General features: G+C 46.6%; 1 protein-coding gene across 8 annotated transcripts in view; it reads left to right on the plus strand.

Moving 5' to 3' along the window:
* Window positions 1-1154: 1154 nt before the first annotated feature.
* ARMC9 (armadillo repeat containing 9) overlaps window positions 1155-17080 on the plus strand; it is a 98681-nt gene continuing 82755 nt past the window's right edge. For 2 of the 8 annotated variants that reach the window (XR_012906327.2, XM_089780717.1), the window contains exons 1-8: window positions 1248-1293; window positions 2829-2933; window positions 3527-3614; window positions 5913-6038; window positions 7117-7287; window positions 10458-10613; window positions 14616-14708; window positions 17032-17056. Coding sequence is in view for 7 of the 8 variants with exons in the window: in XM_089780717.1 (XP_089636843.1) it covers window positions 3561-3614; window positions 5913-6038; window positions 7117-7287; window positions 10458-10613; window positions 14616-14708; window positions 17032-17056 (625 nt within the window). In the remaining variant the exon portion in view is untranslated. Of the gene's footprint in view, window positions 1294-2828; window positions 2934-3526; window positions 3615-4033; window positions 4056-5912; window positions 6039-7116; window positions 7288-10457; window positions 10614-14615; window positions 14709-17031; window positions 17057-17080 lie in introns of those variants that run through there. The other 6 variants (XM_075938164.2, XM_075938167.2, XM_075938169.2 and 3 more) reach the window with 6 other exon arrangements.

Here is a 17080-nt window from a genome sequence, read left to right on the forward strand (position 1 = left end):
GCAGCAGTTTAGACTTTTTTTTTTTTTTAAAGACACTAATTCCAACCCTAAATTAAATGTCATGGACGGTTAGTGAGTTAAAGGAACAGTCTTCTCAGCGAATCGGGGAGGGGGGGGGACCCAAATCACCCCCTCCCCCGCAATAACACAGACCAAACCCCCCTCACCCTTATTTTTTGTGATAGCGGATACTGTGGCTGTCTCTACACTGAGCCACTTATTCTGGAAAAGCAGCCGCTTTTCCGGAATAACTTGCCAGCTGTCTACACTGGCCGCTTGCTTTTCCGGAAAAGCAATGACGATCTACTGTAAAATTGTCAGTGTTTTTCTGGAAAAACTATGCTGCTCCCGTTCGGGCAAAAGTCCTTTTCCGGAAAAACTGTTCTGGAAAGGGGCCAGTGTAAACAGCACAGTAGTCTTTTCCACAAAAAAGCCCCGATCGTGAAAATGACGATCAGGGCTTTTTTCTGGAAAAGCACGTCTACATTGGCCACGGCTGCTTTTCCAGGAAAAGTGCTTTTCCGGAAAAGCATCCTGCCAATGTAGACGTGCTTTTCCCGGAAATACTTATAACGGAAAACTGTTCCAATTTAAGCATTTCTGGAAAAGGGTGCCAGTGTAGACTTAGCCTGTGAGAAAATAACTTTTATTAAAAAACGAAAGAACCCCGCCCCTGTGCCAGGACCCCTCCTCCGCCCCCACAAGGCCGAGCTGTCCTCGTTCTGCCAAGCGCGGCTCCCCGCGGAGCCCTGGCGCAAACCCAGGAGCGTCCCGCGGGGCCGTGGCTCGCCTGTCTCGGGAGGGCAGCGAGCAGCCCCCGCGCAGTCAGGCGCTGCAAGGGGGGGGGGGAAGGTCCCTGCTCGGGCCGGGCTGGGGGACGAGGCCGGGTTCCACGCTCAGCGGTGGCCCCGCACGCATCACGTGGCGCCCTCTCGTGCCTCAGTTTCCCCATCCGCGCCGTGGGGAAGGGCGGGGCGGGGGGGGGGTCAGAAGGGCGGAGCCCCCCAGCCCCGGAGGAGTGTGGGGGGGTGCAGGGCTTGCCCCGGCTTCTCTTCCCAGCGGGGCAGCCGGGACGAGCCGCCGCTCCGCGAACGCCCACCTGGCCAGCCAGCGGCTCCCAGCTGGGGCGTGCGCGCCCCCCCCGTCACGTGATCCCGGCCCTCGCCCCTCCCTCCGCATTGGCTCAGGCGCGTCACGTGGTCGCGGCGAGGGAGCTGTCGTTGCCAGGCAACGCCGTAGCGGGCGGCGGGGAGCGGCCTGGTCGGGCCCGAGGCGGCGGGGGCTGCGGGGCAGGTAAGCGGCGGGGGGGGCTCGAGTCACGTGTGCGTGGGGGGGGTGTGTGTGTGTGTGTGTGTGTGTGTGGGGGGGGGGGTGTGGACTTCCCCGCTGGTCCTTGGTGCCCCCCATTCTGGAGGGGTTTAATGGGGGCCCCTCCTGGGGGGAGGGGTCCCCGGCCCTGGGCGGTGTGGGGGGGGGTGCTGTGATGAGGCCCCCCCCTTCCTTCCCGCCAGAAGGTTCAGCCCCCGCCCTGACCCGGGCTGGGGGTGCTGCAGAAATGAGGCTCCCCCCCCCCAATCCTCTTCAGCGGCAGGCGGGGCTGCAGGAGACGGATGTTGGGTGTCAGGGCGCCGCCGCCTTCACAGCCGCGCTTCCAAGGCGAAACCCGGACCCTGGGAGGCTGGGGGCTCCCCCGCTGGCCCCGGGCGCTGTGAGGCGCTGCCACTTTGAAACGTCGCATGGAGCCCGGGGCCAGCTGAGCCCCCGATTATCCCGGGCTCCCCGCGGCCTTTCAAAGCGTCAGCGCCTCGCAGAGCCCAGGGCCAGCTGAGCCCCCGATTATCCCGGGCTCCCCGCGGCCTTTCAAAGCGTCAGCGCCTCGCAGAGCCCAGGGCCAGCTGAGCCCCCGATTATCCCGGGCTCCCCGCGGCCTTTCAAAGCGTCAGCGCCTCGCAGAGCTAGGGGCCAGCTGAGTCCCCAGCTGATCTCGGGCTCCCCAGGTGCTGATGCTTTGAAATGCCTTGAGGAGCCTAAGGCCGGGCTCCCCGCGGCATTCAAAGCGGCAGCGCTGCTCAGAGCAGCTGACCCTGGGCTCTTTGAAGTACCTCCCTTCTCCCACCCCCCAGCTGCCTCTGTCTGATGGGGGGGGGGGGGGAACGACCAGTCAAGACTATCCTATCAACTATCTGATAAGCATTTTCTTATTGGATAGTGGGCTAGTCCTTCACATCCCTACTGCAGGTCCTGCTCCCTCTCCTCCTTCCAGTTTCTTCCCAGGCTCCAGCTCTGGTGCAGTGCCTACTGAGAAAGGGGTGACTAGCGATGGGCTAGTAGCCAGCCAAAGAGGTTGGGGGTAGGTGGGCCTACTCTAGCTTGTATTCTGCTCTGAAAGTCATCGGCTCTAGCAGCAGGGACTGGCCTCCAAATATAGCTGGCAGCTGATGACAGCCTCCACGCCAAACTAGAATAGTAGATCTAGCTTCACCGTTCCCCTGTCAGCCAGCTACTGTATCTGTGCTTTTCCCTACACATTCACGAATGTACTTTTGTAGAATGGGAACTGAAAAGACTCGCTATTGTGCCCTCAGCAAAGCTGCCAACTGTGTTCTTATGTCCTCATTTATTGGTGATGAAGTTGATTTACTAGCACCTGCTAGTTTCCAGTAATGGGACTGAACTTGTTGTGCTGGTGTAAATTCCTTTAATTTGGTCTTTGAAGGAGATTTAGGCCCAATCTGCAAAGGCACTAGCCAGGCATATCCCTGCACTTGTAAGATGCTCCCCTGGAGTCTATGGGTCTTTGTGCAAACTGGCTAGCTTGTTCTTTGCAGGATTGGGGCTGAAACATGGGACACCAAGAAGATGTATTTACAGCATTCCTTTTTGGACCATTACCAGAGATATAGTGGACCAGTCTTTCCAAACTTTTTACTAAGGTGACCCACCAATTTCACTTTGTCTTTTTGTATGTCCCACGCAGCGTCCAAATTCATGGGCGGAGATGGGTGCCAGAATCATAGGCCAACATTATTTTCCTCCACCTCTGCTGCCACCTCATCACTTTGCTGATGGGGCACTGACCATCCGAAGCAGCATCCTCCATACCATTTATCATAATCCTATTCTTGGCCTAGTGCTGAAGGGAGGTTGTAGGGTAGTAGGGGGAGAGAGGGTTGGTAGGAGAGAGAGCCTGCCCTACACTCACCCTATGGTGACAGTTCTTGTCACATGAGGCTGGACTCAGCTCCCTGCTCCTGGTTGTGGGACCTACCAGGTCTCAATGCCTGCTGTGGGGAGCCAGGCTGAACCCTGGGGGACAAGTGCCTCTGGATTCCTGGTGACTGGAGGGAATGAGTGCACTCTCCAAACCCACTTTCCTGGAACCTCCCCTCCATGTGGAGCCTGCCACCCATATAGAAACTTTTGGTGACCCCCCAAGTTGGGACCACTGGGAAACAGTCTGATAGATAATGTGTGAATGGTAGCTAATCAGTGGTCCTAATAATTGTGTATTTTCATGACTTTGTAGGTCTTTCTTCCATGAGGCTCAGCAGTAACCTTTAATGATGGGAGACATCCTAGCTTATGAAGCAGAGTTACTTGGGCTGGTGAAAGAGGTATACGTTTGCTATAGAACAGAAAAGAGGAAATCATCTGATGCTTGCACTTAGGGATGGGGGAAGGGGGCACATTTGTAACTGTTAGCCATCAATCCTGCAATTATTCTATCTGGGCAGCTGCTTGCAGCTGCATGGAGCCCCACTGATGGAGCATTATGCAAGCAAAGTGTGGAGCACTGCAAAATGAAGACAACACTATCAGCTAACTTTGGACCCAAAAAGTATCACTTTAAATAGGCTTTGCAAATATAATATGAATAGAATTGTTAATGAAATTTAAAAAACTCCCAAGACCAAACATGCAAGTGCTTGAGAATTGGAAACTGAAATGTTGTTGCCTTCAGTGGGACTCTTTGCAGTGTTTAAGTTAAGTAACTTGTAACTCTTTACAGGATTGAATGTGTCCAAAATGCAACAAACAAGAACACAGCATGAATGGTGAAATATCAACATAAATTTTTCAATTGTAATCATCTTGGTGTCAGTAATACAGATTTTGTTTTTAAAATTACTGTATATACTTCAACACAAGCACATTTGCTTATGAGCCTACCCCCCCCCAAACTTAGAGTAAAAATGGTGAAAAGTCACTGACCTGTTTATAAGCCAACTCCAAAGTGCAGCGGCCTGGGACCTTATAAACAGCCCAGTGACTTTTTACAATTTTTTCCTCTGTAAGTTTGGGGGATCACGTCCCAGACCGCTGCGGCTCTGCTTTTTAAATGTAGTAGCTCTTACTACATTTACGAGGCAGAACTGCAGCATCTGGGACCCGGTGCGAGCTGCGACTGCTGTGTCCGGGTTCACGGCAGGTCCCCCACTGCTGCTGTATTTATTTGGAACCCGTTCATAATAGGGATGTTAAGTAGCGGTTAATTGGCTCATCGAGTAGTGAGTGGAATTTCCGCTGACTGCTCGATTAGTCGATAAGGAAGGGCAGTTTCAGTGCTCACTCCCACTTAACACCCGGTCTCAGCACAACCTCCTGCTGCCACTCTGCATTTTTAAAGGGACGGGAAGCCAGCATGAGAGGACACTGGCTGACTCCCTGGTCCCGGGTCTCAACGTAACCTCTCCCCTCTACTCCCTGTTGCTGCTCTGCATTTTTAAAGAGACAGGGATGCTGTTGTGAGAGAATGCTGGCTGAATCCCTGGTCTTGGGTCTCAGCACTCGCGCTGGCTTCCCGTCCCTTTAAAAATGCAGAGCAGCAGTGTGTGTGTGGCGGGGTGGGGGGGCTAGGAGAGGAGGTTGTGCTGAGACCCAAGACCAAGAAGTCAGCCAGCATCCTCTCATGTCAGCTTCCCTGTCCCTTTAATAGTGCAGCACGACAGCAGTGGGGAGGAGGGGAAAATGAGTGAGTAGTCGATAGTGCTACTGGATAAGCTCCTGCTTATTGGGTAGTCTGCTATTTGTTTACATCCTTAGTTCATAAGCTGACCCCCCCCCCGCCCTTCACAGTGGGATTTTTTTCCAAAAATAGTCTGCTTATGAGCAAGTAGTTTTAAGTTACCACTCTTGCTGTGATACAGCCATTGGGTTAGCACCAAACAGTACATGTAACTTGGTTCATCGCATAATTTCCGTATCTTTTTTCCTTTTTCTGGTGACGGGCTCCACTCATCTGATTTGGTTTCTCTCTTTTTGCAATTTAACACCACGTTTTTAGTCTATATTTGTACTTTGTGAATTTCTCATGAAATGGCAAAGCTGTACACAAAATTTGCCATAGTTGGACAGACCAGAGTGTTGGTCCACTCACGTTTATGTCCTGCCTCTAGCATTGGCTAATTGTTCAGAGGCAGGCAAAAAAACACAACAAAAAAAACAACCAAAAATCCTGTAATGTGGCCAGTTTTATATCTTTTGGAAGAAGGAGGGAGAAATCTTTCTGGATCTTTACAACTTGCCCTGTAGAATAATTTTTGATTACCAATATCATTAGCTTGGTTTGCTTTAATTCGGATATTATGAGTAGTGATTAAAATGATCAGGACCTATTTTAAAATTCAGCCGCAGCATTTGTCTAACTCTCTTGGTGCTAGAAGTAGAGTTCCAGTTACCTATAGATGATGCTACCTTCAGAAAGTGTAAATTATGTGACTGTCTATTCAACCATGCTTAAAGTAACTGTTGCATTATAGGGTATTAACTCCTTTTCTTGATTAAATGAACAAATCAACTGAAAATAGTGAAACTTTGTAGCAAAGCCTTAAATAAGTTTGACTATTAATCAGTAACTGTTTTAAACATTAAAAAGTATAGAGTTTGTTTTTTGTGTATTCTTGTCTCTGTAGTACTTAGATTTTGCAGAATTTGAAGACACAGTGAAAACGTTTACAAAGGAATGTAAAATAAAAGGGAAGCCATTACCTAAAACAACAGGTGGTTCCTTGAGAGACTCAAAAGCTTTGATTATCCAGGTAACAAATCTTTTATGTTTGGTTTGACTAGCTAATGATAAGAACAGTTAGGGTAAGAATTTGCATGTAACAAGTGCTATTACATCAGCTGAAATAATCTGAAACGTTTGAGCTAACTTTTGGTTTAAACAGGACTTCTTTATGTTCAGTTCAAACTTTTCTCACCTTGAGTGGAAAAGTACCAAATCCAAAATGGGTTTCAGCATTAGATGGCCTACGACTTTGTAGGACCAACCAGAGTTTGGGCTTACAGGAAAAACCAAACCATTCACAGGTCATTGACTTGATCACTGAATCATCAAGTTCCTAAAGTATCATTAACAACTTTTACTAGAATACATGGACCAATTAAACAGGTTTTCACTTATTTTTAACTTCACATACAAGGTAGATAGATGCACACAAATAGGATATGCAGATTCAGCAGATTACCGCCTTTAAAATGACATATGACACAATCTGTTTCGCATAAAGTGTCTTCGAGTTATGCATTTCCATATCCATAAGCAAATTTTCATAAAGCGTGGGGGGCCCCTTGACACCAGGATCAGTTTGTAGACCAGGTCTGTAGAAATGATGAGAGAGGCCCATGCTAAGAAAAACAAACCCTTGAGGTAGAAGCTACCAAAAAAAAAATAATGGAAAGAGCAACATCTGAAGTGGGGTCAAGTTTAATAAGATGCAGATACATTTGTGTGGGTGTCACAAGATCAAAGGCTTATCAAAGTGAGGTTTATTGCATGCATTGATTCCTTGGGATCTCTCAGTGCTCGGTCAGCGCTTTAATAGTATAATGCTGGCTGGAGGGTAGGGAAGAGCTGGAGTTTCTGCTGGGTGGTCTCATGAGTTTGGAGAAGAAGCTTCATGTGGAGCTACAATATCTAAAAGCTGGTAGGGTACAGGTTGAAATATGATTCATGTAATTAGACTGTGGCTGGTGAATTACATACAGTTTTCAAAACATCTAGGAGACTTAACTGCTTTTGAAACTGGTACTTATGCTCGTAAGTCGGGCACTTTTGAAAATGTTGCCCATTTACATAGGGGGTGGAATGAACTATTTTTTTTCCTTTTGCAGAAGGATCTACTTACAGCGTTTGAAGATGGAAATCAGAAAGTGTTCTTTGAACTTTGGGAGGAGCATATTTCCTCTTCCCTCCGAGACAATGAACCTCTTGCCCAGAAGCTGGAGTTTTATCTTCACATCCACTTTGCCATCTACCTCTTGAAGCACTCTGGCAGGAAGCCTGTAGGTTCGCTTTTCAGTTTGCACTTGTTTTAATTATTTTGTGTATCTTCTCCAGTCTTGGTGTTTGTCAAATTAATATGGACTCAGATGGGTTGGTCTGTAGGCATCCTCAGACCAAATCCACTCCATTGACAGCAATCTATCTTTGAGTTGGTCTTGAAAATAGACATTTGGGCTGGTCAAGTGTGGAGATGAAATTTTCCAGTCGAACCTGATCCTATGAGGTGCTGAGTGCTGTCCAGTGTCAAAAGAGTCAAAGGGAGGTTTACCTTCAAAATCTTGCCCTGGAATTCATGGGAGTTTAGTTTGTTCCAGTGGATACTCAGTAACCTGCAAGGCAAATAAGATGTGACCACCAAATTAATTAGAAGAATCTACCACTAACCAGGAAAAAAACTCATTCTTTCAAACTCTCATATTGTCAAATAGATTGAACCCCTCACATTTCTGGGACTCTTTTTAGCCTCATTTACCATCTCTATTGTCATTTTGGGCTGAGAAATGACCTTTTCTTTAGGTTAGTGGTTCTCAAACTGTGGTTCACAGCCTTGCAGCTGGGCTGTGGCTTGAGGCTGAGGCCTCCCTGCCCCCGCAGCTTGGAGCCTGCACTGGTGCTCCAAACTTGCGGTCCCTTTCACTCCCATCTCCGTAAGGTTGGAGCACCGGTGCCGGCTTCCTGCTGTGGGGGGACCTCCGAGCTTCATGGGCCAGCTCCCAGGGGGGGCAAGTGGCTCCACCTGCTGCCACTCCCCCTCTCCTCAGCAAGGGAAAAGGTAGCAAGGAAACTGCTTTCCTGAAGGCTTTCCCCACTGCTCCCATTGGCTGGAATTGTGGCCAATGGGAACAGCGGGAGGCGGTGCCTGGGACGCGTGGGAGGTGTGGAGCCAGGTAAGTGTGCCCCCCATCCCTTTCATGCCTAGACCTCGCATCCCCATCACCCTCATAGATTCCCCTCCCCTCCCACCAAGACCCCAAACTCCCAGCCCGCTGCTGCATCCTGCCTCTCATGCCCCTCCCCACCCTCAGCCTACTGCTATACCCTCCCTCCTGGCCAAACCCCTCATCTGCAGCCCATTTCTGCACTCTCCCTCCCTCACAGACCCTCCCCCTCCAGCCTGCACACTCCCAGACAGATCTCGCACCCTGAACCCCTCCTGCACTTAAACTCCTGGCCAGATCCCCACTTTCAGCCTGCTCCAGCACCCTGCCACTCCCCCAGACCCGTCACTCTCACATCCTCTTGCACCCCGTCTCTATCCCCCTCCCTGGCATCACCCTCCTGCACACTGAACCCCTCTTTTGGCCCCACCCCAGAGCCTTGAGGGGCTCACAAAATCTACTAACCCTGGGACTCCAGAAGAGTTAAACTGGCCTGTAGGAAGCCCTGAACATTGGTCCTTCCTGTCCCCCCACCCCTCCCAGTGTGGAAAGGAGCTCCAGGAGAGTGAGGTGTGTCAGTTGGGGGCCACATCAGTGAGGGTTGGTACACTTACATGATAAAGTTAAAGCGCTTAATCTGTTAAATTAACGTGATTAATATTTCCTTTCTTACTGGTTATAAACGCCCCCTTACGTTGTTAAACAAACATAATTGTATTTAAGTGTTTATGCTCCAGTAGCCTAATATGAATAATTTGGTATTTCAGGTATGTAGAGATAGGCAAAGGCATTTTGTTGTCATGGGTGGATGGCTGTGGTCCATGGAAAGGTTTGCATTGAGTGTGGTGGGCCGTGGCCCAAAAAGTTTGAGAACCGCTGCTCTGGGTTTTAGAGTGTGGTCAGAAATCTGTTTTGTATTGTAAACATGATTGTAACCTTAACTATAATATAGGAGAGTTTATTGTGAACCCTAGTAATGTTACATCTATAACAGGGATAGCTTCAGGGCAATGTATAGTAACTAAACAATAGAAAAGTAGAACATCCAGCTGTGAAAAATCAATTTATACAGGCTATCTGGTGTCAGCAAGATTGTCCACAGTATTTCATAGGTGAGAATTGGTACCTGCTAGAATAAATGTCCCACTGTCTGTGAGTTTTTGTGTTCTTGTTTTTTCTCTGCTTTACTATGACTGGCAACAAAAAGGGACAATGTCAGGTACATTTTGATCTGAATTGCAAGTTTTTAAAAATTAATTCCAATAGCGATGTTCCCAAGAATTTAAAATATATTCACTGGAAACAATGTGTAAATCAAAAGGCATGTTTACACTGCAATTGAACACCCAGACTGGCCAGTGGCAGCTGACTTGGGCTTTGGCTGGTGCCTGGACTCCAGGATCACAATAAAACAGTCCCCTCGTTCAAGCCCCATGTGCCTGAGTCAGCTGAAATGGGTCAGCCATGGGTGTTAAATTGCAGTGTAGACATACCCAAATAGTCTCAGGCAGTGTGTGTTATCCAAACAATGCATTAGTGCAATGGTGCAAGCTGCCAACAATGAAACTGACTGGTCTTTTTTTTTTTTTTTTAATTGTCCAGTCTGTGAGAAGTCCTTGAAAAATTAATTATGTTTTAAAAATTCTGAACAGCTAAATGTGTTATTTAGTGGCTTAAGTGAGAATGATTTTTAGTAAAAATGTGTGGAGTTTTTTTAATGCAACATTTATCTCTTCTAGGTTTAGCAGAATGCTTCCTTTTAAAAGTTTATCAAATAAATATTCCCAGCAAAATATATTCCATGTGACATTGAGGATGATTTTTGATCCGTTGATTTTGTTTCTTATGTGGCTTTGACTGTACCCCACTTGCCAGAGAAACAAGATGGCTTATTTTATTTAACATGTTTGAAATCAAGTAGTGACTTCCTTTCCACTTGCTGAATGCGGATATGGCACTTGACCTGCAGAAGTCTGCTCCAAGTGCTCAAGACTGTTTTGCTTATCCAGCAAGTAGCCCCCTCTTATTTCTTTTGGCTCTGTTGTCCTAACATGGAAGAACCCTTCTACATTTTCCTTTTGGATAAGGGAGCAGGTGAAATGCTCTCTGTCTAGTTAGAATGGATGCTGTTCTCTGGCCTGCCCATTGAGAAACACTTGTTCAGCAGCTATGGTGGGATGGAGGGTTAGCGCTTGATGTTGAATTTAAGTCTCCACTTGCAAGTGCCAGCTCCATTAAACACCCATAGGCATTGTCTTCTGAATAATGATGCCTGTGGCATTGTTTCCTAGGACAAAGCTGACTTTGATGAAAGGATTTCTCGCTTCAAAACTTACCTGGAGACGAAAGGGGCTGCACTCAGTCAGACCACAGAATTCCTCCCTTTTTATGCTTTGCCTTTTGTTCCCAACCCCATGGTCCACCCATCATTTAAAGAACTCTTTCAGGTAAATATTTATTTTGCACAGATTTGTGTTAATTATTTTTCTCACAGGGTTGATGTGAATACTGTTTTGTCCAGTAATGCTTTTAAGTTTTTTCTTTTATAGACATGGCAAATCACTACAAGGGTATTTGTGATGAGATAAAGCCTAAGAGCTGGGCCGATGGGAGAGAACTCTCCTATCGGCATAATAAAACCACCTCAATGAGCACTGGTAGCAGTGTTGGAAGGAGATACTCTCCCACCAAGGTAGTGCTGTGAAAACTACCACTTATGCTGGTGAAACTTATGTTGCCAGTGGTATGTGTTTTCATACCCCTGAGCAATATAAGTGGTGGTGTAGACATTGCCTATGTGTAAAGAGTCTGTTGGAAATACACAAAGGCTGTGTCTACATTGGCACCCTTTTCCGGAAAAGGGATGCTAATGAGACAAGTCGGAATCGCAAATGCCGTGGGGGTTTTAAATATCCCCCTGTGGCATTTGCATGAACATGGCTGCCGCTTTTTTCCGGCTCGGGGCTTTGCCGGAGAAAAGCGCCAGTCTAGACGGGATCTTTCGGAAAATAAAGCCTTTTCCGGAAGATCCCTTATTCCTGATTTTAAGAGGAATAACGGATCTTACGGAAAAGGCTTTATTTTCCGAAAGATCCCGTCTAGACTGGCGCTTTTCTCCGGCAAAGCCCCGAGCCGGAAAAAAGCGGCAGCCATGTTCATGCAAATGCCACGGGGGATATTTAAATCCCCCGCGGCATTTGCGATTCCGACTTGTCTCATTAGCATCCCTTTTCCGGAAAAGGGTGCCAATGTAGACACAGCCTTAGAGAAACTAACCTGAACCTACTAAGTTAATGGGAAGAAGGAAAACTATTTTATAAGTAGTCCGCCAGTACATGATGAGAATGCAGCTGTGCCCCCAAAGTATCCAGCCAGCATTTCCTATGACTTCTGTAGTAGCATTACATAGAACTTCCTTTCCAAAAATTGAGAATTTATAGCTATGTGTAACAACTTTGTCATACCTATGTTCCTGAGACTGCATTGTCAGCTGGATATCTTTGTTTGAAGTGGGTTTAATCTTTAATCTTAGTTTGGAGCTTTTATAGCAATTCTCCCATTGACTTACTAGTGTGTGGGGGGAATGGTCTTTATGTAAATCCACTTCCAGGTACCTGCCCAGCTTGATAGTTCAATGTCTAGATGAAACTAGTGGTGCTGACTTGGCCCTTGGGCAGACTGCATGCATTTGGTACCTGGCTATCTTCTGGTAAGGAACATCTTACCACATCCTTAGGAACTTGCTGCAAATAATGAGAAAAGGCCAAGGGTTGCTTGGTTTCAGAGAATGGGATCTGATTGGATCTCTGAATTGTGGTCAGCAGCCTTTTTACATGCTATTCTAGGAGAAACATTTAATTTATCCTCAGGATCTCACTGTCCAAGATCTTAATCCTTAGTCACTCACCGTTTCGGTGGAATGCTACAATTCACATGCCTCCTTGAGGCAAGTCCGTTGTTCAGTTCCAAAGTTAAGAGAAGGGGGGAAAGAAGTCACTAACTTACTCAGCAGTCTTGTTAATAAGAGACCAGATTTCAACAGAATCTTCATGTCCTGGAAAAGGACTAGAGGTTTTTTCAAACATACAAGATAGAGATGACATGTAACTGTTGCAATTGGGGGGGATGAGAATGCCTCTTGTATTATCTCTAGGTGCAAGAACCTTCCAACCTCACGTTCCTAGGCCAGGGCAGCCAATGGCACTGGCTCTTGGGAGCTGAGGCTGCAAGAGTGGGGGAGGCATGTGCTGCTGGGCCAGCTCAGCTCCTGGGCGGGGGAGATTCACAGCAACAAAGTTTCTCTTCATAGCTCCCACACCTTCCTGGACACTAACTCTGGCTGAGCTCAGGGAACCTGCTTCCCCAGCAAGCCCTCCTCCCTCACGCCTGGCCCAAGGCTGCCATTTTCTCTTTACCCCACCAAGGTTATCTGCATGGGGACCCCTGCCACAGTTTCCCCAGTGGGGCTCTCACATGTTGCATAGAAGCAGTGCAGCCACCCTCACTTGGTAGAAGAAATGACCCTCCAGCCCCTGATCGGAGCACTCAGCTCACCAATAGCCTGGCCAGCAGGCTCCTTCCTTCCCCCACTGCCTTTGGCAGCACCAGTGTCCAAGGAAAGCCCAAGACCCTCTGGTCTGGGGCACTGTGTGAGAGCCAAGCCCTGCACTGTCCTGGCACAGGGAAGCCTCTGTCCCCCTCAGCTAAGCTGTGGAGTAGGGGGAGTGATTTCCAGCCTGTTCACACCCTGAACCTGCAGACTCCACAGTAGCCCCAGGGATAGAGGCTTAGCATTCTCTTTACACACACCCACAGGCCTGGGTGCTGCTCTGAATCCCAGCCCTTCTCTGCTGAGCCACCTCTATGGCCGAGTTCGCTGGAGCTCCTGCAGTCAGGTTTCCTGGGCCCTGCTGGACAGTGCATCCTTAGGGCTTAACCCCTTTCTGTCAAGGGACAGGAGGTGGCTGGGTTATCTTGGTGGCCAGTAGCAGCCTGGATATGTTAGCTGCCTTTTGATGCTGTGTGTGCAGGAAGGGACAAGCTGCTTCCAGCCCCACTGGAGTGGTGGTGGCAGTGGGGAGGAGGGGTCGGTTGTGCCAGGTATCAGGAGAGGAGGTCTGTCCTAGGAGCCCAGCCAGGCATGGAGGGCAGAGAGCGCCCGGCAGGAAGGATTTAGTCACTCAAACACCCCCATCTCCATGTAAAAGAGGTGTATGGGAATATGTGTGTGACACCCCCTCCTCATTTGAACCCTAAAGACTTAAAGATAAGGTAAATACAACTATGTAGTATGCTATCTTGTCAGAAACCAGTTCTACTAGCCAGATACACAGAGAAACATTGGAATTAGAGTTCATCCGCAAATTCAGTTCACGTGCTAATGGACTCAATCGTGATGAAGGGTGGTGGGACACTATCAATTTAACACTCGTTGAAGGTACAAACAACTCTTTGTGTAGACTCCTATGTCAGGAAGGGTACTATCAATTGACTTTGATTCTTATCTGCTTCTTTTTAACTGCTTAATCTTCAGGTACTTACTGATTCCCTCTAGCTCTCTGTTTCCCACCCTCCTCCTTTTTTCTCTCTCTCTCCCCCCACCCTTCCGTCTCCTATTTATTTTGGGTCTGCACATCCTAAACTCAAAACACCAGTCATCTGAAGAAGTGGGCGGTGCCCACGAAAGCTCTTGATACCAGCTACATGTTTTGTTAGTCTATAAAGTGCTACCAGACCATTTGTTGTTAATTTGAAAGTTTGTGCGACTGATTGCCATTGAGCTCACTTGAATATGAGTAATTTTACCAGGTGTCCTATATTCAGCACAGGGAATATGGTCACTGTGCATCTGTCAGATAGCTACAATGGGTGATTCATGAATTAGTCCACTTTTCTTACAGGTTCTTGGAATCCAGTCTCTGAAAGAAATGTTGCATTCTGATTCACTGATGTAATCCCATGACCCTTGGTAGTCTAATGACAAAACATTGACTTAAATTTGACACACAGTCAACTATGAAAAATGAATACAATGATTTCTGTAGCTTTGTTTATTAAAGCTGAAGAATTAGCAAGGGTTTATTATTATGTTCCATTACAAATAAATGAACTTCTCTTATTTGCCTTTTTTTTTTTTTGCTTGATTTGTTTGCATTTGTGCAACTTAATGCCTCGTTTTCCATTCACATTCAGTAAGCTTCTCTTGGGTAACTATTTTAACATTGAAATAAAATATTATATAATTTATTCAGGATTTTAAAAAAACTGCATATGAAACATCTAGGGTTATTGTTGAATTCTTGCATGCTTATGAACCACTCATCAAGCAAATTAGCTTTCATACGTCAGAAACCAACTTTTCACTGCCATGCTGGCTGTGTTGCTTGCTTCTGGATGTTGCTATGACTCCAATTATAATGTTTTTTTGTTGTTTCTTTTTTCTTTTTAAGGATTCTTGGACGCCAGAGTTAAAGACCAGGTTGGAAAAGTTCCTGTCTCTGACTCTGAAAGCCAGTCATGCCCCAAGACTTCTCACTTTATATGTATCCTTTTGAAAAATGTTTTAAAGATCATAAGATCATCCTTTTTATAGAAAGTGTATAGAAGCGGCATGCTGCTTGTATGCCCTGAAATCATCATACCGTTACTGAGTTGTGTTACTAACTCTAGGAAATGTTGACATACCACATTTAGAAAAGTCGTTTTAAAGAAAGTTACACTAAATGTTAGGACAGCAGTCTAAATATTTGGTACCTACTGACCTGCTTGCTTACCAGATCACCATTATTTAGTGTAATGGGTTAGTATATCATTGCCCGAGGCACAATTTTGACATGACTCCTCTCTGGGCAGCCAATAAATCCTCAGTCTTTCTCAGAAGCTCACTTCAGTGGAATTTTTTCAAAGCTTTCAGGAGTCCCGGAGATGATCATTTTACTAAACAAATTATGCTGCATGTTTTGTTTTGTTAGAAAAATCATCATCTTTTCCTCTATCAATGTTATTTGAGCTGCAGTGGGAGGCCTAATCTGCATAGTGATAGAAATGTAGCCGTGTTAGTCTGGTGTAGCTGAAACAAAATACAGGACTATGTAGCACTTTAAAGACTAACAAGATGGTTTATTAGATGATGAGCTTTCGTGGGCCAGACCCACTTCCTCAGATCAAATAGTGGAAGAAAATAGTCACAACCACATATACCAAAGGATACAATTTAAAAAAAATGAACACATATGAAAAGGACAAATCACATTTCAGAACAGAAGGGGGATGCGGGGGGGGGGGGGGAAGGAAGGTGAATGCCAGTGAGTTAATGATATTAGAGGTGGGGAAGGGTAGATGTTTGTGAGTTAATAGTATTAGAGGTGATAATTGGGGAAGCTATCTTTGTAATGGCTAAGATAGTTGGAGTCTTTGTTAAGTCCCCTGCCGAGAGTGTCGAATTTTAGCATGAATGCCAGTTCAGAGGATTCCCTTTCAAGTGCAGATTTGAATGTCTTCTGAAGTAGGATGCAGGTTAGCAGGTCATTCAGACAGTGTCCTTTCTGGTTGAAATGACAAGCAACTGTTTTTTCTTTGTGATCCTGTCTAATGTCTGTTTTGTGGGCATTGATTCTTTGACGAAGTGTCTGAGACGTTTGTCCAATGTACATAGCAGACGGACACTTTCAGAACATGATAGCATAGATTATATTTCTGGAGGCGCAGGAATATGTGTTCTTGATCTTATAACTCACTTGGTTAGGCCCAATAATGGTGTCAGCAGAGTGAATATGTGGACAAAGCTGGCAGCGGGGTTTGTTGCAAGGGAAGGTACCAGGGTTGGTATTAGTGTGGTATGTCCTGTGGTTGTTGGTAAGAATCATCTTGAGGTTAGGCGGTTGTCTATAGGAGACTATGGGTCTGTCTCCCAGAGCTTCTTGGAGTTTAGTGTCCTGTTCCAGTATAGGCTGTAATCTATTGATGATGTGTTGGACAGGTTTAAGTTGGGAGCTGTAGGTGATGACAAGTGGTGTTCTATTGTTGGTTTTCTTGGGTCTGTCTTGTAGTAATCTGCATAGTAACAGAGGCATCAAAAGACTGCCCTGTTTTTCCTCAGCTCAGTTCACTCAGGGCTAGATTGGTACCTCACAGATTTCTGTAAGGGACAGCACTTAGTTGTGTATCCCCGGGAACAAAACATGGACCGAATTGTGATGCTACAAAGTCCTAACATCGCAGCAAACATGAACTATACCATCCCTTTTCCTAATGCAGCTTCCTTTCCCCCAATACATCACTGCGGTTCTGCTGGCCCTTGTAGCGGGGAAATGGAGCGTGTGTTCTTTTATGCTTTTTCACTTGTTACCTGCTGGCTGGCTAGGAAGCTGTGATCTGCGGTGGTTGCTCTCTTTCCCATGTTATGTCTCTTCATGAGGCAAGCCAACACTGAGGAGTAAGTGGGCATCTTATGCCTCCTTATTCCTCTGTGTGGGTGCATAGGCTGACTCATGACTGAACCCTAAAAGTTTCTTTAATAGCAAACATTTCTTTCTATAAACCAGTTGTACAGATTTGTCATTAATTTAATATTTGGTGCAGTTTTGAGCCCTTTCTTGGTGTCTGCACTTCATCGGGGCTACCAAAGCTCACGAGGAATAAAAAAAGAGGCTCACGTGTTTCTGTGCAACATTGCATATCAGGTTAGATGCTTTGTGAGTTTTCCTTTTTCCTGTGAAGCATCAGCCAGTGTTGCCAGAAGCAGTGTACATACCGAACTAGATAGGCTCTGCCATGGTGATACAGTCCATTGGTCTGTGTCCCTAGGCTGAACATCCCATTAATGAAGAGATGTTTTCCTGAATTGCTCTCCCTCGCCTACAACAGAAGGAGAATGGACAATGCAGCAAAGGTAAATGTCTGTGGGTGTTTCCCA

This window comes from Pelodiscus sinensis, chromosome 10 (genome assembly GCF_052426305.1).
Source record: "Pelodiscus sinensis isolate ZL-2025 chromosome 10, ASM5242630v1, whole genome shotgun sequence".
Classification (NCBI taxonomy): Eukaryota; Metazoa; Chordata; order Testudines; family Trionychidae; genus Pelodiscus; species Pelodiscus sinensis.